The 23,204-nt window shown below is 37.6% G+C and overlaps 1 protein-coding gene across 3 annotated transcripts in view; it reads left to right on the plus strand.

Annotated features, from left to right (window-relative positions):
* CDK17 (cyclin dependent kinase 17) overlaps positions 1-23,204 on the plus strand; it is a 204,350-nt gene that overhangs the window by 153,365 nt on the left and 27,781 nt on the right. For 2 of the 3 annotated variants that reach the window (XM_039495307.1, XM_039495313.1), the window contains exons 6-17: positions 3,550-3,606; positions 4,860-4,974; positions 5,601-5,695; positions 7,725-7,787; positions 11,429-11,552; positions 15,409-15,529; positions 16,062-16,159; positions 16,510-16,615; positions 17,540-17,582; positions 19,602-19,692; positions 20,245-20,322; positions 20,766-22,448. In XM_039495307.1, the coding sequence (XP_039351241.1) occupies positions 3,550-3,606; positions 4,860-4,974; positions 5,601-5,695; positions 7,725-7,787; positions 11,429-11,552; positions 15,409-15,529; positions 16,062-16,159; positions 16,510-16,615; positions 17,540-17,582; positions 19,602-19,692; positions 20,245-20,322; positions 20,766-20,803 (1,029 nt within the window). In that variant the 3' untranslated portion in view covers positions 20,804-22,448. Of the gene's footprint in view, positions 1-3,549; positions 3,607-4,859; positions 4,975-5,600; positions 5,696-7,724; positions 7,788-11,428; positions 11,553-15,408; positions 15,530-16,061; positions 16,160-16,509; positions 16,616-17,539; positions 17,583-19,601; positions 19,693-20,244; positions 20,323-20,765; positions 22,449-23,204 lie in introns of those variants that run through there. The other variant, XM_039495321.1, reaches the window with a different exon arrangement.

Here is a 23,204-nt window from a genome sequence, read left to right on the forward strand (position 1 = left end):
TTTCTATCCCATTCCAAACCAGGCCATTATCAGGAGCATTTTTAAGCATAAAAAATAAAGAAAGAAATTGAATAGCTTTATAAATTCTTTTTGCTGATTTTATTAATTTTCTTGCAAGAACATTCTGCTTTATTTATTAATTAGATATGTGAAAATATCTAAATGTCTCTGCTGAGTTGATTTAATTAGCTATGTAATACCTTTGATTTAATACTTTGTAGATCATTAACTATTTATTTGAGTATTTTGGAGTTACTGTTATTACATCTATGAGCAGTACCGTCCCCTGGTAACTTTCTCTTTTCTGAGGTAACAGTGTACTGCAGTAAATGTTGAAGGCTTGGATTATAATATTTAGTCTTTTTTTTTCTTTGCATCTAAAATTCATACGTATTATATGTTAGCTCTAAAGCAGTCTGATCTAGGATGCCCTCTGCATTCTAGAATGAAAATAAGAAAAACAGTGCCCTCTAATGAATATAATGTGTATTTAAAATGGTACGTCTGTCGCAAGTTGTTGTGGGGGTGGATTGTGGAGGTGTTGGGGTTTTTTTGTCTGCTTTTTTTTGTCGTTGTTGTTGAGGTTTTTCTCTATACTTTAAAGATATTGTCAGGGCTGCTAAGTCTAAAATGAAACCTGCCAGCTGCATTTTGGTTTGTGGGCATGCACGTGCTGCTTTGTCCTTCCACTCTGTCAGTCTGCACTGCTCTCTTGAAATGAAATGAAACCCAGTTATCTGGGGTTGTGACTGAAAGTTGCCTGGAGAGTAGTAATTACAATTTACACATGTTGCATCCTTTGTTTTGAAAACCGATATATGTTCAAGGATTAGTAGAAATTTAAAAATATACAATGAAGATTGGTTGAATTTTAGACCTGACTGTGCCTCTTTCAAATTGTACCACTGACATTATTGCATAATTTTAATAAGTTTGTGTAATAGTTCATTTACTATACTAACGTGTATTGACAAATACAGTACTGTGAATGCAATTATATAATGTCCTTGGATACCTTCAGTGCATCAACTATTAAAATAAGAGGCTATAAATGGACGTTTGAAACCTACATATATAAGTCCTGATTTGCAGACTTGTATTACAGCAAAACTAATTTACAATTAATAAATAGCTTACTAGGCACCCTTTGAAGGAAAAATGAAAGCTTCCTATGTTTAAATATTCTTTCACTGGAGTTTTTTTTCTTTAGTGTTGTTCCGCTAAAATATACTAAACTGGTGCCAAACCTTCTAGGCAAGTAAGCCTTGGATATTGTTGAATATTTGTCTTGACATATCTACATTACCCACCTTCTCCTCTAGCCAAGTGGTGGATTTTAATTAATGCTAGAGAACATGTGTCTTACTCTGATAGAATGCTGTATAGCATTTGCTCTTTATACACGGTAGCCTAAAGTCAAACTACAACTCTACCTCGATATAACGCTGTCCTTGGGAGCCAAAAAATCTTTACTGCGTTATAGGTGAAACCGTGTTATATTGAACTTGCTTTGATCCACCGGAGTGCTCAGCCCCCCGCACCCCCCCCCCCGCACCCCGAGCACTGCTTTACCGTGTTATATCCAAATTCGTGTTAGATCGGGCGGTGTTATATCGAGGTAACGGTGTACTTTCGAAAAAGAGTTTAATGCAACATATATTAAATTAGGTAAGTAATGACATTATGTTAACATGTTTCCACAACTGTTAGAACATCCACACTATCTCCTTAGAGTACTAGTTCATATATGCTTTACAGGGAGTGTAATAATGGGACAAGGTAAATACCATTCCATGGTCCCTGACACTGCTTACACTGATCTGCATTGTAGCATCATGAATATTGTAATGCAAATGAGTAGGAGGCAGATTAGGTATCCCCGCCTCTGATTAATGCACTTGTATTGTATTGGCTACTCTAGATTCTATTCTTAATTAAATAATTGGAGAAAAAGATAGAGTAAACATTGTAAAATCTGCCAAAATGTACCCAAACTCATTATGTGAATTACAGTCTCGTAGCCTCCAAACACTCAGGTTATTTCGTGAATTATCCCTTGAAAGTGTTTTTAAATGCTAGGGTCCATGGACAGTTTCTAACACCAGCAAATGGGCTTCATTTCTCCTGCAGTACAGAAAGTGGTGACCTGAAGTTCCTCCTCCTTTTTATTTCCTGTAAAACTGTATTTCCTGTACAGCCTTATGAGAGGAATGAACATAAGATTTATAATGGAAGCCTTGTGATGGAGTGGACAAAATGCACATGCTGGTCTGTTTGAGAAATAGGGGATGAAGCTAGCTCCACCTCACAGCACCTGCTACAAATACCAAAACTGTGGGGAAAGTCCCTCCAGCTGGAAACAATGAAAAAGAAGACTTCAGAGTAACACTTCCCTGTCAAAGGAATCTTGAATCTGAGACATAGAACTGCCCTGAATTAGGAAGTAAAGAAGCAGCCAAACCTAGGAAGTAGGCTTGGATCGAACTTTACTACCCTATTGATCATTAGTTTATTAATGAAGTCAAACCCCAGGAAGAGCTGAGTTTTGACGCTGCAGAGGCTATGGGCCCATTTTAAATGTCTGCATTCTGGCCCCTTTTGGGCCAGAGCACTGTAAAGTGGTCTTATTGTAAATAGGAATTACCCTACAGTGACCACATTATAGTTACTTGTAGGCATCAAGTAGATGAGTAGAGAAGAGAATTGAAAGAGGAGAAGTTAGTGGGCTTGCAGTCCAACTCGTGGGGAGCATTTGTTGGAGATGTGGACAAACAGTGCATCAAGACTTTGCATTGGCAAAGAGGAGGGGTCAGGGCTGGCAACATGCAAAGAGACAAATGCCGATAAATAGGGCCAGGTAGAATGATGCAGGTCCTAGAAGGCAAAGACAAGAAATGGGAACTAGATGTGGGGGGATTCAAAGATATGGGGTGACACAACCAGAATGAATTATGAGGATCTTACTGGCAGTGTTTGGTACGGACTGAAGTGAGACAAGGTAGGTGTCAGGGAGGTCAGAGAGGACACGGTGGCAGTAAGCAAGCCAAGTGCTGGGGCCTGAACAAGTATTTTAGTTATAGGGATAGCAGGAAAAGACGTGATCTTAAAAATGTTTTTGAGGGAGAAGCACGAGAATTTGGATATGGTGAGCAAGGGAGGTGGTAGAGCAGTCTGAGATGACCCCCATGATACAGGCCCCACTGATGCTGTCAGCAGTGACAAAATGGGGAGAATAAAGAGAGTTTGTGAGGGAAGATAGGGTGTTCAGTTTGTATCTTCTTAAATTTAAGTTGATAGCTGACTAGAGATGATGTTAGGAAGGCAGGCTGAGCTTCAGGATTGGTTCTTTAGAGACAAGTCCTTGTAATATGATGTGCTAAAATAACTCTTAAAACCCAACAATTTTATAAAGATTGCTTCACAGCTTTAGGATATTTTATGAAACAAATGTTTTTAGTTTGTTGAATAAGTGATATATACAGTGAAATACTGCTCCTGATTAATTTTTATGTTTATACTAAATGTACCATCTTTTTGCTTGCATTACAGTCAGAAATTGGATTTGGGAAAATGGAAACTTACATCAAATTGGAAAAGCTTGGAGAGGTTTGTATAATTTTCTTCAGTAGTGATTATCATTTTGACAATAATATGCTTTCTTTACTTGGAACTTACTTATATGTTGCCCTTGGTTTTAAAGTTGAACTACATTGTATCTACATATTTGATAGAGCACTTTCATTAAACTAAACATATATGTTAACACACAAAGTAATATCACTATCACTCAGCTTGTCAATATACATATGTATATATGCATACTGTTACCAAAAACGAAACAACAACGGAACACCACCACCAAACCATAGAGCTTGGGAAAAGCAAAACTCCACTAGGAAATCCTCTATGAAGGCCTGTGTTACCTGTTCAGCAGTTAAATACTAATGACTGCTATACAAACACACATGCAAAAGCACACTTATGTTGTATACTATGTTACTTGACTTTGCAATTATGAATCCTCTGTTTTTGAGATGCAATGTTTCAGCCCCCTCCAAATGCCTATCATTTAATTCACCTCCTTTTTATATTGGATAGCTCTATAACCTGATGTAATGTTACATATCTTTGTGAAAATGTTAATAAATATATAGGGTGATCGTCTGCATAGATATGGATTTATTGTATTTCACTTTAATTACTCTATAGTGTAATGAACAATCCAGGATATGTAATTTTACCCAAGATGTTACTGTCTCTTATTTTTTATATTTAATATAAACTGATTGTAGCAATCTGCTGAAAAGGACTCTCTCTCCAGTACCCTGTATAATTATGTAACACATTTTCTGGGTGTTTTTTATGCCTATATTGGACTAATGAAGCAAATACCAAAAGATGAGCTTAATAATCCATAGTGTCCATTATGTCAGCAAAAATGAAAAATTGTGTTTGTTTTACCAGTCTTCTCCTGTGAAATTAAATGTATAGTGAACATATTTTTATTATTTTTGATAGCGTCTTTTCCATTTCCTTGGCGTAGTCTTAAAAGGTTTAGGCCTGACTTTCAGAAGGTTCTAAACTTGCAGCTCCCATTGACTTCATCTAGGGTTGAGAGTGCTCAGACTCTTTGAAAATCAGGGACTGTGTCTGAAAGTCATTGATGAATTATGCTTGTGTCAAAAAAAAAAAAAAGGGGGGCGGGGGAGTCATTTCCAGAAGCTGCTGCTACCAAATGAAACTAATTGTAGGACCTGTCATATAGATCTTATTTGTTTGGGGTAGAGGTTTTGTGTGTGTATATTGCGCTTTCTATAAAAGAAAAGTTTTAAATGTATTCCTTTCCCCTTATCCCATAGGGTACTTATGCAACAGTATATAAGGGAAGAAGTAAATTGACAGAGAACCTGGTAGCTCTAAAAGAAATCCGACTGGAACATGAAGAGGGGGCACCATGCACAGCCATAAGAGAAGGTGCAGAAAATATTTTTTCCTTTTATTTAAAATATATCATTAACTGAAATTATACAGTTTGACCAAAGAATTGAGGCTATTCTCATGTAAACTGGATATTACAGTAACTAACAGTATTTATCATATGGGGTACTGCAATCAAGTTTAATTGAGTTGCAATTTTGAGACACATTTCAAATGCATTTATTTCATGGACTGTAATTGTGTTCTCAAATAAATGAAGTTTTCTAAGTGTTAGAAATTAGTGGGGCTTTTATAATTTACTGTTAATTATAACAGAAGCAAACAACTTTCTGGAGTTTAGAGTATATACCATGACATGACTAACTTGTGCCTGAAATACTGTCTGTCCATATAGTGTATGAATTAATTATAACTGCAGTTCAGTGGTGGTACGTGGTCTTGTCTGCTTCACAGTGTGCACTAGATGAATTTTTCCTATGTGAATGAATGGGTTAACTTAATGCTTTAGGAAATATTAAATTTTGAAAACTACATTATTTAAATTACCATAGAAATTAAACAAATAACTCATAAATTTGGATTAATTAGAAATACATTTACTCCTTAGTTTTCCCCTCAAGTCCTATCCTTAAGCTTTAATTTTCTTTTTTTCTCTTTTGCAGTGTCATTATTAAAAGACCTAAAGCATGCAAATATTGTTACTTTACATGATATTGTTCACACAGAAAAATCTTTGACTCTCGTCTTTGAGTACCTGGTAAGCATTAAAACAGTAATAAAGCTTTACATTTAATGGATCTGTTTAGAACGTCTTATTTAATTTTCTACCTAGAGAAACACAAACACGATTAACTTTGTGGTGCATTTAAAAAAATAAATAAATAAAGGACTTGATATTATTCTGTCATCATACTATTTTCCTGCATATAATCCAGTGGAACATGGAAGGCAAATAGCATATTTCACAGAAAGCTAGTTATGTTGTCAGACATAACATTCACTGTCAAATTGTCATAAATTGCTTGGTGTAGGTCTGACTTATAGGTAATTATTAAGAACAAAAGAACGGCCATACTGGGTCAGACCAAAGGTCCATTTAGCCCAGTATCCTGTCTTGTGACAGTAGCCAATGCCAGGTGCCCCAGAGGGAATGAACAGAACAGGTAATCATCAAGTGATCCATTCCTTGGCGCCCATTCCCAGCTTCCAGCAAACAGAGGCTAGGGGCACCATCCCTGCCCATCTTGGCTAATAGCCATTGAGGGACCCTATCCTTCATGAATTTATCTAGTTCTTTTTTGAACCCTGTTATAATCTTCGCCTTCACAACATCCTCTAGCAAGGAGTTCCACAGGTTGACTATGAATTGTGTGAAAAAAATATTTCCTTTTGTTTGTTTTAAACTTGCTGCCTATTAATTTCATTTGGTGACCCCTAGTTCTTGTGTTATGAGAAGGAATAAATAACACTTCCTTATTTACTTTCTTCACACAAGTCATGATTTTATATACCTCTATCATATCTCCCCTTAGTCGTCTTTTTTCCAAGCTGAAAAGTCCCAGTCTTATTAATCTCTCCTCATATGGCAGTTGTTCCATGACCTTCATCATTTTTGTTGCCCTTTTCTGAACCTTTTCCAATTCCAATTTATCTTATTTGAGATGTGGCAATCACATCTGCACACAGTATTTAAGAAGTAGGCATACTGTGAATTTATATATAGGCAATATAATATTTTCTGTCTTATTATCTATCCCTTTCTTAATGATGCCCAACATTCTGTTCGCTTTTTTGATTGCTGCTGCATGTTGAGTGGGTGTTTTCAGAGAACTATCCGCAGTGACTCCAAGATCTCTTTCTTGAGTGGTAACAGCTAATTTAGACCCCATCATTTTATATGTATAGTTAGGATTTTGTTTTCCAATGTGCATTACTTTGCATTTATCAAAATTGAATTTCATCTGCCATTTTGTTGCCCAGTCACCCAGTTTTGAGAGACCCTTTTGTAGCTCTTTGCTGTCTGCCTCGGACTTACAAAACTACTTAAGGTAGTTATCATCTGCAAATTTTACCACCTCAGTTATTCTGGACCAAAATGCTCACTTAAACCAAAATTATGGTTTTAGAAGAAAATGGACAGAGAATAAAATAATTGCAGTATTATGTTGAATGATATTGGTACTGTGAGGCACCTAGCATACTTGCAGGTGCTGTAAAACAATAATAGTATAGAAATTACTATTTTAAATTTCTTTTGAAACAGGGCTGTTAAATATTATGGCCTACATTTTCAAACTTGAGTACCTACAGTTAGACACCTAAGTCACTTTCCTGCATGATACAGATTTGTTTTAGCTTTTTTTCACTCCATATTACATATACATTTGCTGAAGTTATTCTAACCATATCTATGGTAACTGTGATGGAACATCTAAAGGTGTAGTGCACAGAATTCATGAAAACTTAGTTCTCTTCCAAATAAAGAGAATGGGTAATAATTAAAATTGAACATAACATATAGCCTTTGGGGAAAAAAATAAAATGTAGTATAATAAGTAGAACTGATCTGAAAATATTGGAGGGAGGTTGGCGGAACACTTTTACTTTCCTTATGGGCGGGGGAGTTTTCTCTCTTTGGGTTTTTGATTTTTTTTTTTATTTGATGAAAACTCAAAATTTTCCACAGCACACAGATACTTTTTGCGAAAAATTCCATTGAATCAAAAGCTCAATTTTCTGTCAAAAAACTGTTTTATATTAAACAGTGGTGGTGGTTTTTTTGACAGGACAAGGACCTAAAGCAGTACATGGATGACTGTGGTAACATCATGAGTATGCACAATGTAAAGGTGAGTGAATGTTTTTTAATGATAATGATTGATTTCAAACATTTTTTGTTCTGATTTTAAAACCACGGGGAACTTACAACTTAGTTGCTCACAACTGCTCTTTCTGATAATAATAGATACAGTCATACTGAAGAATTTAATGACACAAATCATGGCTTTAGTAAAAGTTGTGTTCTTTTTAAAATATTTTCCTATTGGGAAATAAGATTTTCAACGGAACAGTGTGTCCCCTTTAAGGATAGTTATGTCCTGTTCCAAGACCTAGGCCATGTCCACACTACAAAATTATGTTGACCTAACTTACGCCAGCATACAGCCACTACAGTTATTAAATTGCTTGTGTTTGTGCACACTTGGCTCATTATGGTGGCGGTGCGCATCCTCACTGAGAGCACTTGCATTGATTGTATTGTCAGTGTAGGGCATTGTGGGATGGCTCCTGAAAGCCAGTGCCAGTTGACGTAAGCAACACAGTATCTACACTGCCACTGCATTGACCTAATTACATCGACCGTGATTCTATGCCATTCATGGAGGCAGTGGTACTAAATCAGCATACAGAGAACATTTGCCGGCTTCTTCACTTCCACAGCTAGATCAACACAAAGCAGCTTACATCGACCTAACCGTGCAGTGTAGATCAGGCATTCTGAGATTTATGCTTTCTCTGGCATGATTGCATGACCAACATGGGGATAAGTCCTTCTGTGCAATGGGAGGGGCTAACTGACATTCACATGGTGGGGCTGTAAGATTTTTAAAAGAAAAAGCCTGTAGCTCATTCAAGGGAGAGATCTCCAGGGAGCACAAAGACTCTCTTGCAATAAAGTCATGATGATGGTAGGCCAAGATTCAGGGACAGCCCTTGGAAGGAAAGCTGTGGAGAATCTTGTACCAAAAGGAGGAGGACTGTAGTTCCTAGAAAGGAGGACCACAGAGAACTATGTTCCAAAGGGCAAAAAACTGCTATCAGAAGGGCTGTGGATGGAGCCCAGGGAATGGCTTAGAGGTACTGTGTTGCGCTCAGAAAAGAGCCAAGTAATAGTAGGAGCAGAGAAGGAACCTTATTCTGTTGAACCCAATACTGTAAAACAGAAAAGAACTGTTTAAAGGGACTTGGGAAGGAACCACTTGTGCTTGGAAGGGCCAAGGGAACTGTTCATATTATTTTGCAAAATAGTTTAGCAAACCAGGCCCCAAGAAGCCAGAACACTATTTTGAAATGCCTTGGAGTGAGAAGGGGAAATGGGGGAAACTGAAGCTGAGGTAACAGTGTTGCCCAGCCATGGTATGGCTTATGCTGGACTTCAATCAGCTTAATTATTTAACAATATGTAATTTGTATAGAGGACGTTAACTGTTCATCGAAGGTATGTGGGGAATATTTCTACTCCTGTCGACATTGAACGGAAGTGTACTTTAAAAAAACAACAAGGAGTCCAGTGGCACCTTAAAGAATAACAGATTTATTTGGGCATAAGCTTTCGTGGGTAAAAAATCACTTCTTCAGATGCAAGAAGTGTATTTTGTTACTTTGCAAGTGATTGTCCTAAAAAACAAAACCATGCATGCACACACATGCAGGTAAAATTGGTTTGATACTTGTACAATAGTTAATGGCACAATTGTGGATGATAACATAATGTACAAGAATAGCATTTGTTTACATGTGTTTCATGCACATTCCAGCAGAATTGCTGTCCCTGTTTTTACCTTCACATTATATTGTAAAGTCCTTTCTTTGTTGAAGTACTGTAGGTTTCGATTTGGATATTGGTTACTGTTTGTCGTTTCATTTTTTTCTGTTTCCACATTAGCTTTAATGTCCTTTCGAGGCAAAATCAATCGTCAACCTGCTTTGTTGTCTCTTTTGGGACAGAGTGAAGAGGAAAATTCTTTAATGTAAATTCCCATATCTCCTTTAAAGAGAGATTGAAAAAGATGAAGAGGACATGTTAAAAAATCTTAGATGAATGTGAAGAGAAAGATCTTGCAGCATGTTTTTATAGTTTGAAGCTAACCTCTTTATAAACTATCTGTGAGTGCCTTAATGGCCATTGATAGCCCTCCAACAATATAGGCATAACTAGGTGAGGCAGGACTTAGCGGCCCACAGCCTGCATTTTTAACATGCATGGTCCCAATTTTTCTGCCCCAATGGAGATAATCCCATTGTGATATAAGCAAACTGAGGTTAGACAAATATAACCTGGAGCTTGCCTGTTTGTATGAGTTTATGGAAGACTTGGGGGTGTCATCTGCCACAAAAATAACCCATGTGTTGGGAAACTGTGTTATATAAAAACTTTCTGGTATTTCCCCTCAAAAGGACTAATCATGATGAATCTGTCATGCTGACTGACCTTCTGCTCTGCATAAGTGTCCTCTCTACATTTCCTAATCAGTAATCTTCTGTCTGCTCACTCCCCTTCATCAGACTAAGGATTGTTGTGGGACAACTGGTGCTAGAAGTAGTTATGTAGAAGCACCATGCTCACACACAGGCACTCTACACATGAAGCAATTGAAAAGCAGTTTTATTTATGAAATACCACAGGAGACTGACGAGGATGCTTAATCCTAGACATTTTTTTGTGTATGTGTAGTTGCTCTGTGCAGTAGTGTCCTTGAATGTGAAGCTACTGTTGCTGGCTTGCCAGCCCGAAGGAATAGAGGGTGACATGCTATATGAAGATACAAACACAGCAAAGGGAAAATATCAGACACAACTGGTGGAGCATAATTTCCCCAATTATATTTCTTTGATTCATTAATGTTTAGAGGTGTTGTACCCAATTGCTTCTTCTGGTAGTCACTTTCCCTACCGTACAATAAATAAATTTACTTTACATCAGGAGTTGGCAACCTCTGGCACATGGCTCGCCAGGGTAAGCACCCTGGCGGGCCAGGCCAGTTTGTTTACCTGCCTCGTCGGCAGGTTCGGCCGACCGTGGCTCCCACTGGCCGCGATTCGCCGTCCCAGACCAATGAGGGTGGCGGGAAGTGGCGCGGGTGAGGGATGTGCTGGCCACGGCTTCTCGCCACCCCCATTGGCCTGGGACTGCGAACCGCGGCCAGTGGGAGCCGCGATCGGCCGAACCTGCTGACGCAGCAGGTAAACAAACTGGCCCGGCCCACCAGGGTGCTTACCCTGGCGAGCCGCGTGCCAGAGGTTGCCGACCCCTGCTTTACATGGTGGGAGTACAGGAGTAGAGTTGCATTTGTAAGAGAGAGATCTATAGCAGAAGGGAATATCAGTATGGTAATTGAGAGTGTTACATGGAAAGACGTTTAGAGTGCAGTAGTAAATGCTTATAAAGTAAATAGCCACTTGATTCTCTTCTATTATATAGAGCAAATCACTCTCAAAATCTTTGATGTGCTAAGTGTTTCATAATAATGTTGTAGCTGGCTGACATAAATAGGTCTTACATCTTTAAACAATAGTTATGATATTCAGAATACATTAGCATGGGAAAGTGACTTGCTTGTGTAAGAAGGTTTTTGTCTTGCTTGCTTGCAATGTAGCCATGTAATTGCTGCTCTGATGGCCCAAAACCTGCTGTTAAGGGAAGAGTAACATGCCACTTTGCACATTTGCCCATGAATATTTTTGAAAGTCTAATTTGTTTTTCTTTTAGCTATTTTTATACCAGATTCTGCGTGGTTTGGCCTATTGTCATAGGAGGAAGGTGCTACATCGAGACCTGAAGCCACAAAATCTACTCATTAATGAGAAAGGAGAACTAAAGCTAGCAGACTTTGGTATGGACTGAAAAAAAAATTATTATTTTATTTGAGCAGTGTTTTCTTTACTGAATTACAATTTTAAGAAAATCTTGGAAATAAAAACAAGATTTATAAACCAGTAAACCTTGTTGAACCTAGAAATCATATGGGGGTAGGAGTGTTTATGTACATACACCATTTGTAAGCAGCAGGGAAATTAATCACTGGAAATACACATTCACACCATTTCTGTATATATCTTTATCCATTCTAAAGGCTGTTACTGAAGCCAATATTGTGTAACTCTGACTAGCTTTACATAGCTGGTGAGATCCTGTCTTCATTTTTTTTGCTATTGCTTGTGTTCCCGTAAAGGGAAAACAGTACGTTATTTAATTGAGATCATTAGGCCAGCTCCATGCTGCCAGAGGGTTTCTATGGCAGCTAGGATAGATACCTCCAGTGTGGTGCATACTAAGCTGTCAATTGTAGCATGAGCTGACCTGAAAAAATAGATTTTTAAGTCCATTGTGTGCTGGATACCCCTATTGGTCAGCTCACTGAGGGAAGTCAGCCCACATGGTTTAAAGCTGCTGGAATTTCAGGTTTGCAGCTCATGTCTGACTTTTTGAAAGTCATCCAGATAATTCGTTTTTGTCTGTTAATCTGGTTTGGATAAGAGTTTGATTGTTTGGCTTCAGCATTGCTGGTTTGTTGTTGGTTTGTTTGTTTTTTAATTTGTTTCAGCATCCAACCTGAACTATGCCTCAGCCTTACAGCTCTTTCTGTGCCTCATATATGGGATACAGTGCTAAGTGTCATAGTTCTTTCTGTATTCATTCTGTCTGCCACTCCAGTTTCACACATCATCTGTTAGTAGTTTTGTTACCGCTCACTTTTATCTGAGAAGGACCCTTACACCTGCTTTATGCTCTTTTAGTTGACATTTTAAATTAAGTTAAATCATTTTTTCTCTCCAGCATGTGACATCACATGTTCACTCCTCATTGGTTTTTTATTTATTTATTTATCCCACAGGAATTGTACCATGTTTTCAGAATAAAATGCATTATATTCAGTTACAACTCAATCCCCCTGCCTCCGACACACTTTCTCCGGCCGGGGCAGCAGCCCTTTGGAAGCAGACCTGTATAAGGCTTTGTCTATACCACGCAGATTTTAGTGACACGGGTGTGCCTCTACAGCCCCGCCACTAAAAGCTGCACAGTGTAGCTGCTGTTTGTTGGCAGCAGAAAGCTCTCCTGCCGACAAAAACTTACACACACACACACACACACACACACACACACACACACACACACACAAGTGGCAGCAGCTTTGTCGGGAGGAGAGTGCTCCTGCTGACACAGCACCGTTTACACCAGCACTTTTCATCAGTAAAACTTTTGTTGTTCGGAGGGGTTCCTGAATGACAAAAGTTTTGCCTACGAAGTTCCAGTGTAGACAAAGCCTAATTGAACTGTAATTAATCTTTTATATCACTAGCTTTCAATTTGGCAGTTAGGACCCCAACCCTATCTTTGTTCCCTTTCTCTGGTTTTCTGATGAAGTTAATTTTCTTAGTAATTTGTGATTTCATCCTTGGACTCAGGAAATATTCCACAAACTGTATATCAATACCTGTGGTGTTTCCTTTGACTCCGTGGGAACCAACAGAAAGGATTTGGTTCAGAAATGCCTCTGAGGATGACCAATTGCACATAGTTGAATGTGAAGTCGTATGCAGGGAAAAGATGAGAACCCTCGATCTAGAGCCTATATTTGTGTGCAGGTGATCTGGTTTCTGTGTACTGAACTGGAAAGCAAAAGTTGGCCTTCGCAGTTTATTGGTCATCAATATGGTATATGTGTGAGTTGAAGTGTCAGCTGAGAATGAACAGAGTTGAGATTAAAAGTAACATTAGTGCTGCCTTTGAAACTGGTGATATACAGGCCAAATCATCACCACAGGGCCCAAGAAACTCCATGAACTTTATCTTGCAGAATTTTCCTACAAATAACTTTGTTAAGATGATGGGGAGGAGTGTTCCCCACCTGGTGAATTGTCAGAGGGTCTGGCCCTTCTAACCTATGGATGTTCTAAGATACTTTGGGAAATCCAGTGAGCATCTACAATGGATTGGGGCATTCACGTGGATCCTATTGCTACTAGCCATTATTCTCCATGTCAGTAAAGCTCCACTAGTAGCCATGTTACCATTGATTCCTCACCAACACCTGGACAAAAATTCCTCTGAAAGTAGCAGTTGCCAGTAGAGAACAGAGGTTGCCTAAGACAGTGCTGGCATGGTCTGGCATTATTACTCTGGGAAGTCCCTTTGGACATGGAGGGAGAGAGCAGTTTCCCTGTGGCTCCACCACCTCATTGCCCAGTCATCCCCCTCGCTCCCGATGAGATAGAGCGTAGGGGATTCCATAGACTCAAGTGCAAGATGATGTCACATTGACGCAATGTGCCCTGCTGATGATTAAATGTGAATAATCTCAGCATGTTTTGCTCCTTTTTCCTGCCTCGGTGCTTGAAAGAACAGTGGGCATTATCTGGTCCTATATATTTAAAGGTGAATCACAGTTTTATCGGAAAAATATTGAGCCCTATAAATATATAATTAATTATCCAAATTGGGAGGATAAGAAGTGTATTTATCAAGTATGTTATGCTAAACTTGCCTTTTAATAATTCTTCAATTCTATTGAAAAAAAATTCTTAAGCAGTACAGTACTTAACACTTATTCTGCAGGAGTTTCTGATAGCTATGATAGCCCAAAATTTTAGTCTGACTTTATTTTTATATTTTGAGGATGACTCCCCCTCACCACCTCATCACTATAAGAAGGGAAGGAGGCAGCCTTTGTACTGATACTGTAGATCTGTGATTTCTCCCTGGTTGAGGTCCTTAACTGAGCCATTATCCAGGGAAAAATGCTTTGGGACAGCCAGCTATTTTAAAAATTCTTAATTTACATTCTGATTTGATGTGGTTCTGCCAGATTGGGGTGTCAATCAGTCTCAAGGGCTAGATTGCTCTCAGCTGATTTATATCCCCAAACAGTCAAAAATATATTTACATTGATGATAACTGAAATTTATGAAAGCAAGAAAAATGCTGCTTGAAAAGTTACTAAGGTTTGATTTAAGGATATTTACTTGGTATTTTTCATTATATGATATTGACAATTTGTGCTTTAACGATTATAAAGCTTTAACTTCTTGAATCTCAATGTCTGGTGTCATTAAATAATTGTCTAACCCCTCCAATGGGTGAGTCCCTTCATTTCCTGCAACAGTGAAAAGTTAAATCAATAAAAACAAAAATAAAAAAGCATAACAATAGCCATCAATATTGTCCATCAAAATGGCAAAAAAAGAATAAATTTTGCCAAGCCTAATAATAGCAATATTTTACATTTATTTCAAAAGTCAAACACTTTTAAAAAAATATTTGGGTTTCTGAGTGATAATATCCTGATCTATCACATCCCTTACAAAACACAAGCACTTAAAAGTAAGGAAATGAATAATTAAGACCATTGTAAATCCTACACTGCCCACATGATAAGCAAATTATTCTCAAGTATAAAGTAATGCATATTTCATCACAACACAACAACCTTAACTCTGAAAGAATGCTATTCCTTTTGGATCAGAAATAACGGGTGTTGTGAATGGTCAGTATGATTTCATTCATTTTTAAGATGCTTGCAATAATGTCACTGCTTTGCACCACTTAGCACTGCATCAGACTAAAAATGAGGAAGCCAAGAAAGCAGAAGCACAAACAAAAGCAAATAGATGTACACAATATTTTAATTGAGGGAAATGGTAGATACCATTACATGAAAAACACATGACATTTTTATTTTTATGAAGGTTTGGCTAGAGCGAAGTCTGTTCCTACAAAGACCTACTCCAATGAAGTTGTCACATTATGGTACAGGCCACCTGATGTTCTCCTTGGATCTTCAGAATATTCAACTCAAATTGACATGTGGTAAGTTTGCTTTGGTCAGATTTTAATTTTGTTCATACTCAAGTTGATGTGTTATAACTGTCCGTTAATTCTTGTAACTGAGTATAATGGCTCCTCAAAATTTCAGACAACTTCTGCAGGGTTACCTTTAAGATATGATAAATAAAATTGCTAATAAAGAAAGTTGCTAACAATGCATCAGTAGTGTGATTCAATATTTAAATCCAGTTTGACATGATGGTATTATGATATTATATTGATTAAATATTTATCTTAAATGTCTAGTTTATCAGTGCTTCCCTTTGCTTTGTGTGTGTGTTTTGGAAGGAAAAGGTATAATCTATGTATTGCAGAGGTTTTGTTCAGCTCTTGTGAACTGTTTGGCTGTTAATTTCCTCATTTACATCAATATTTCCAATAGAGGTATATAGTTAATGGCAAATATAGTTAATCCACAAAGATATTGAGGAGCTGAATGTTTTAAAAGGTAAATTTTTTGTTAGTTTATTTTTTACTTACTTATTCATCTTTCTTTTTCTTTGTCTTTATAAAGGGGTGTTGGATGCATATTTTTCGAAATGGCATCTGGAAGACCTCTCTTTCCTGGTTCAACTGTTGAAGATGAACTGCACTTAATTTTCAGACTTTTGGGTAAATTGAATATTACCATCAATAATATTACACTTGTAGATTTACTTCACCCTTCTACGAGAGTATTTTTGAAAAAGAATTTGTTACTATATAAGGTACAGGGCAGATCCTTTTTCTGTAAAGAGGGAATAAACTTTAACGTTGTATTTATTCATCTTCACCTAAATGCAACATCACTCATTTTGTACAAGGTTGAATCTGTACATTTTAAACAAAATGACTGAAGTTGGAAAACAGTCGTCCCTTTTCGATTGTGATATGTTCCAGGGCTAAATGCTAAAAATTTATTTTTGTCTTGTCTATAATTAATATAACTTCTATATATTTAATTTGTTTTGATTTAAACACAGGAACTCCTTCTCAAGAAACATGGCCGGGCATTTCTTCCAATGATGAATTTAGGAACTACAACTTTCCCAAATACAAACCACAGCCTCTAATCAACCATGCACCAAGGTATTTTATGTTTCACTACTAGAATTTCTACTTGTACAGTGGCTGCTATATTTTTGTGTCTATGCACCTATTTTTACACAAGAACAAGTTTCCATGTATACTGTGCTGTTACATGTTAACTATATGTCCCTTAAAAGACCACATGTCAAGCTACATGCTGTAGGCTGAAGTTAATGGTATCTAGCAGAGTTCATTAATTTGAGATTTAGCACTGCTGCGTTCCTGATTACTCAGAGTACTGTAAATCCAAACACTGAGATTCAATAGTGGCATATATAACTGTTATTTATAATGTCTACATAGTAGGACTTTTCACATTGCACCTACTGAATTCCCAAAGTCCCGTCCCATCATGTAGTAGGATTATTGTAAAATCTGGGAAGAATTATTTGATACAGTCTATTCTGTGGTGGTTCTAAAGCCCTGGTTAGGAATCTGAAGGGTCTGTATCTAGTACATTTCAAGTATCATTGCCATAACTGAACTTTTCAGCAAAGTCAAGCACGTTTCTTTTGATTGTAAAGAAACATAGTTTTGCACTCTTGCCCTCCAATCAGTGGGTTTAAGTTTTAAAAACTATTGGGAAACCATAAAATTGCTAATGTCAGATAACCTTGTCAACCTGTTGAGTCACAATCCAAGAGTCACGGTCCTTCTCTATCTCCCCACTGATTTATCATCAGTAAATTCTACAACTCATGTGATCACAGTCAGTCTTTTGAGATGTTGGGATATCTTTATGTATGTACATATGCATATACACAAACACACAGAAGATGTTCAAGGTGATAAATATTTCTTTAATTTTTAATTAAATTAATTTTGTTTTGAAGTGGGATATAATCTTATGAAATCCACTCCATTCTAACTTTGCACTTATGAATATTGCTCTCTAAACTATTTGGTGATTTTTGTTATTTCTAGGCTAGACTCCGAAGGAATTGAATTGATAGCAAAGTTTCTTCAGGTAAGACGCTTTCCATATTTTAGCTCTTTTAAAATTTATTTTTGGATTCCTTTTTAAAGGCTCAAATCCACAAAATCAGTTACATCATATATGCAGTTGAAGTTTGACTAGGGCTTTAAGTACAGTTGATGAGAGGTTCACTGTGTGATGGCTAAGGCTAAGATTTCTTCGCAGTTTCTTTAGTAAATGTCATGAACAGGGAATAAACAAAAATTCACAGAGCCGTGAACTGTCCATTACGTTACTAAAAATAACCAGAGGCAGGGCTAGGTAGGGGGGAGGAATGGAGTCCCATGGCGGGGAGGGGCACACAGGCTGAGCCCCCCTCCCCTCCCCCCCGCCATGGCAGAAGACACTGCCCCGACTCCAGTGACTGCAGTGGGGGGTGCAGCCATGGGAAATACACAGACCTTGCTCCAGAGCTGGCCCAGCTGCCAGGCAGGGGTGCGCAGCCTGACTGCAGCCCCAGCCAAGTCCCACCTCAGTGGCGGGGGCACACAGTCCTGGGAAGCCGTAACAGGGGACACAGGGGCCCCGCTGCAGCCTCTGGGGCTGCAGCCCCACCAAGGCCGGGACACCGCGAGGCTGGGGCATGCAGCCCCGCCAAACCTGGGAGGCTGCAGGGCTGGGGCACGCAGTCCCCGCCAAGCCTGGGATGCCATGGAGCTGGGGAGCACAGCCCCAGCTGCAGACCCCACCAAGTCCTGGACAACACCAGGTGGGGACACACGGCCCCGTCTGCAGCCCCCGGAGGAAGCCACGGGGCTAGGGCTGCAGGGTCCTTGTTCCAGCCAGCACCTGTTGCAGGGCAAGGATACACAGTCCCGCATCCTCCTCCTCCTGAATCCCAAGAGACCACGGAGGTCCAGCAAAGTCACTACTGTGACCTCTGTGACTAAATTGTAGCCTTAGTGGTGGCTAACTAAGTGGGTTGTAGTCCACTTACCCCCCAAGAATTCAGGGATTGTTCTCTAATTTTACATGGCCACATTTTTCTTTTCCTGGCTTTTATAAAATAAAATGTAATCCATATAGTTGAATTCTCACTACATTTCTTAACAGTTAAAGCTGAATTCAGCAAATCTAGGCGTGTAGCACATAGTGAACAGCAAAATGAGCCAAAGGGAGAAGAAAGTTAAGATACCCAAGAATAAAATCTTAAAATAAAATCAGACTAAAATCTTAGAAAAATAGAATGTAAAAGAGAGCATTTAGGTACAGTAATTTTATTATATGTATGAATTTAATAAATATGGTTCTGGCTAACAAGTGCTTTTCATGGTTAGGCTTTGCCTTTCTGCGTTCAGGCAGCAAGTTGGACTGTATGTGCTTCCTTTCCACACTGGAAGTCATTTTAGAAGTAAGCTGAGTCCTAGGGATTAGGCTGAGGAATCTGCCCCAAATCATTGACTGTATGGTGGGAGCCCTGTAACTGAAGTGTGGACCCAGTTAAATGTGTGGTATGTGAGATGAGTTGAAGATATTCTGCCTGTACTTAGTATAAAATTAAGAAAGTTGCACCCTGCTGCTTAAAAGCCACCCCAGTATCTGTCTTTTATTCAGCTGTGTATCCTGAGCAAACACTACCTAAAGCTCGTGCCTGAAATTTGTTCTTGAATGCTCAACAAGTTTTCTTAGTAAAATAAACTCATCATTTTTAGGGTCCAAAAATGCAAACGCAACACCAGTTGAGTACACTGTTATGGATCAGGAGTTTGTGTGAAATCCTCTTTAATAGAAAGTGCTGCAGGGGTACGCAGCCTATGGCACACGTACCAAAGGTGGCACGCGAGCTGATTTTCAGTGGCACTCACACTGCCTGGGTTACCGACCCTTGGTGTAACGCATGGTGTTGCAAAATCTTTTTTAAAATCCAGGAGTGTGAGAGAGACCTTACTTCATTTCAGCTCAATATGAGCATATACAAATAACCCAATTTCTATCTTTTAATTAATTGTCACTAGGAAAACTGTAAGGAAAATGAAATTATATTTTTGATTAAATCCTTTGTGTTAACAGTATGAATCTAAGAAAAGAGTTTCGGCAGAAGAGGCTATGAAACACGCATACTTCAGAAGTCTAGGAACAAGGATACATGCTTTGCCTGAAAGTAAGAGAAATAAAAAAGTAGTAATGTACCATTGACTTTGGTTGAGAATATCTTTATTTTATTAATAGTAGCACGAAGCATTATCTAAATTAAACTCTAAAAATACCAAAGATCTTTTGACATGGTGCGTCGATTTAAACAGATAAAAGTATGTTACATCACAAGATGGGTAACTTTCTTAGGCAAAACTCTCAAAGACAAATCAACAGCATCAATTCAAAATATAATGGATTTTCTATTTACACGAGTTAAAGATATTTTTGTTGGTTTGCATAGAAGAAAAATATAGTTTATAATGAGTAGATTTGTGAGTGAGACTTTTGTGTGTCTTGTTTTTACTTGCAGGGTGCCCAATTCTTAAAGAAAATTCATGCGATATCAAGGCACATTAGTGGGCTCAGATATTTATCAGCATTTTAGGGGAGGTAGTTTATCTATTCCAGATGAGGACGTGCTTTTTCCAGATTTATACTGGTGTAACTGAGAATAGAATTTCATCAATAAAATATAATCACATTTGAATGCAAACTTCATTTTCTTTTATTGTTACAGGTGTCTCTATATTCAGTCTGAAAGAGATTCAGTTGCAGAAAGACCCTGGCTTTCGAAATTCCTCTTACCCCGAGACAGGTATGGAAACATTCTTCATGGTATTTCTCATGTTTTCAATCTAGAGTGCTGTGCTAGATGCACTATAAACTGAAAATAATGTGTAAAAATTAATTTTGTGAATATATGGAAATTATTCAGATTCATAAAATACATATACAGTTACACATACAAAAACAAATGAGTTTTACTTGAGATGGGAGGGAACAAGTAGCATGAAAACTGCACTTAAAAACAGTCACGGACTGACTGCTGAATAACTTATCTGATACACAGTGGAAGGAGCACCAAATATATTGCATCAAAGGACAGAGAATACACTGGACTGCATTAGCAAGAGATTTAATGTAGGATCAGATATTACAGAAAAGGACACTTATAGAAACACATCTTAGGAGAGTGCCATAACAGTGTGTGTTGTAAGAATGCTTCAGTTTTTTAACAGAATTCATGTTATGTTTTAGCACATGGGAAGAACAGAAGGCAGAGCATGCTTTTTTAAAGGTGGTAATGCAGTTTCAAGCCCAAGAGTATCTCATCAATCAAGGACTCAGAACTGAAGTTTCTTTCGGTGGACTTGGAATCTCAGTTTGTCTACACTGTCCTCTTCGCAGTGGAGTCTTTTTATTTCCAACATGCAGATTATGTTTTTATATTTGTTGTCACAGTGTGACAATTTTTTGTACAGTTGGTTTTAAGGTCTCCTCTGCCATTAGAGCCAGTAGGTTACAGCTATTGATGTAACTGTAGCTGCAATTTTTGTGCAGAACTGAGAAACACAGTGCATTATTTATTGCGGAATCATTGCTGCTAAATAACTACTGTCTGTATAGTTAACACAACAGTTGAATGCCTGAAAAAGCTGCAATGGCTTTAGAATATGTGAATGCATCTGTTTCTCTTCATAAACTGTTTTACTGCTGCAGTTTTGTATTTTTTAAACTGCAGTGTTTCCTGGAATGTAAACATAGCTTTGCTTGACTATAGGTGAATCATCTTTAACGCTCTAAGTTCATAGCACTTAATTCCTTATTTAACATTGGCAATACAGTAGACGAAATATTATAAAGCACATTTTGTTTTAAGAGAGTTGATTCAAACAAGTGAATGGTTATCTATTATTTGCTCTCAGATCTTATATCAGTTACAGGTAAAGGAGATGGGATGATAAATTTTGTCAGGATTTACTCTGATTGAAGATATTTGCACATTATTGTGCATATGGTTCCTCCTGATGCAATGACTTTTTAACCTGATTTTTAACCTAGTTAGAAATATAAATAGTAAAAAGATCATTCATGTACATTATGCCCTGTTTTTCTTTTGAAACTATCTTTGTCTTTACAAGAGAACAGGATGACTAATTACAAGAGCGTGGGAATAATGTCCCATTTCCCACCCTCTCGTTGCTCCCTCATTACGACATTATTCACTTGAAATCAACTGGAAAGATGCAAACACATACTTGATAAGAACTCACTATATGCTACAGACATTTGAAAACATGGGAACTTAGAGGGTTTTTAAGATCTTAGATGTTATCTGTTTACCAGAGATAGTAAACACGTTACTACTATGCTTATGCATCTCAGTGAGTATCATAAGTACACCCTTGGTAATGGTAACTATTTTTAAGCAGTTGTGTTCACCTTTATGAACCTATTTGTTTAGTGCATCTTAAAGAGACTGTAAATCTTTATTGGTATATTTTGAAATGGTCATGTAAATCTTTGGCTGGTATATCATGAATATAGTCATAGATAACTTAATTTTTTCCTGACATTCACTGTAAAACATTCAGGGGTCCTACCATTTCGGTTCAGGAAATCTTGTAGTTTATTGTTATTTAACAGTATTAAGTGAATTTTTGTATATTTCATTTTAACTTTATTTGTGAATAGTGATTGTGGCATGTTTGGGAGCGTTTTATTAATATTTCTTGATACTGGTAAATTTAATTGGGATTTTTTTTTTCTGGAAGAGAAAAACTCATGTGTAATGGTGAATATTGGACCACTACTGCTTTTCAGCATTTGTAAACTGGTTTTATGTTAAAGAAACCCTGTAGGCCTAACAAACTGCTGTTATTTCTAACTGACAGACCTGTATTAATATTGTACTTTTGAAAGTATAAATATTATATGGAATTCCTTGGTTTTGTTTTGAAGTTTATAATTACAAAGGCTCTGTGTTGTTAATATATGGATTTGGTGAACTGCAGTTTTTTGGGGAGTTGTTAGTACATTTTTAGCCAGCTCCATAAATAGCAGGACTGATTGATTCTAAACTTAGCTTATCACTAACTCTCATAACATTGAAGCAGTAGCAGTGGCATCAGCTGGACTCTTCAGTAACTGATCCTAGAAGGGATTTTACCAGGCAAAATGGCCTCATTGTAATTACTGAGTGTCCAATTCTTCAGTTAAAGGAAATATCCCACGGATGTCAGGTAGGCGTTTTGCCTAAGACTCAGGGTCCAATGCATATATGTGCTTCCCATTGATATCAGTGGGAGAGCTCTAAGTACGTCGAAGGGCAGAATTTTCCTACGAGGAAGAACTGAAAAGATTGTCCCTAGATAACTTATATTTTTATACATTCAGTATTGAAATCTGATATAGACTGCAATGTATTAGTAAACTATGCAGGAAAAAAAGACTGAGTGTCATGTATTTCCTAAGATAGATATCAGAAGAAACTGTCCAGTTGTGTACATACGAATTAAACAAGATTTGGAATAAAATGCTCTATGTGGAGACAGTAGAAATTAACATTAATAAGACTCTACCATTTTAAATTATGCCTAGATTACAGTCGTAAGACTAATAAATCAAAATCTGGCATTTTTTAATGATTCAAGGGTAAGAATTTATTATCAGTAAAATGTTTATATAACTGCGTTT

The sequence above is a fragment of the Mauremys reevesii genome, linkage group 1 (assembly GCF_016161935.1).
Source record: "Mauremys reevesii isolate NIE-2019 linkage group 1, ASM1616193v1, whole genome shotgun sequence".
In the NCBI taxonomy this organism is placed as follows: Eukaryota; Metazoa; Chordata; order Testudines; family Geoemydidae; genus Mauremys; species Mauremys reevesii.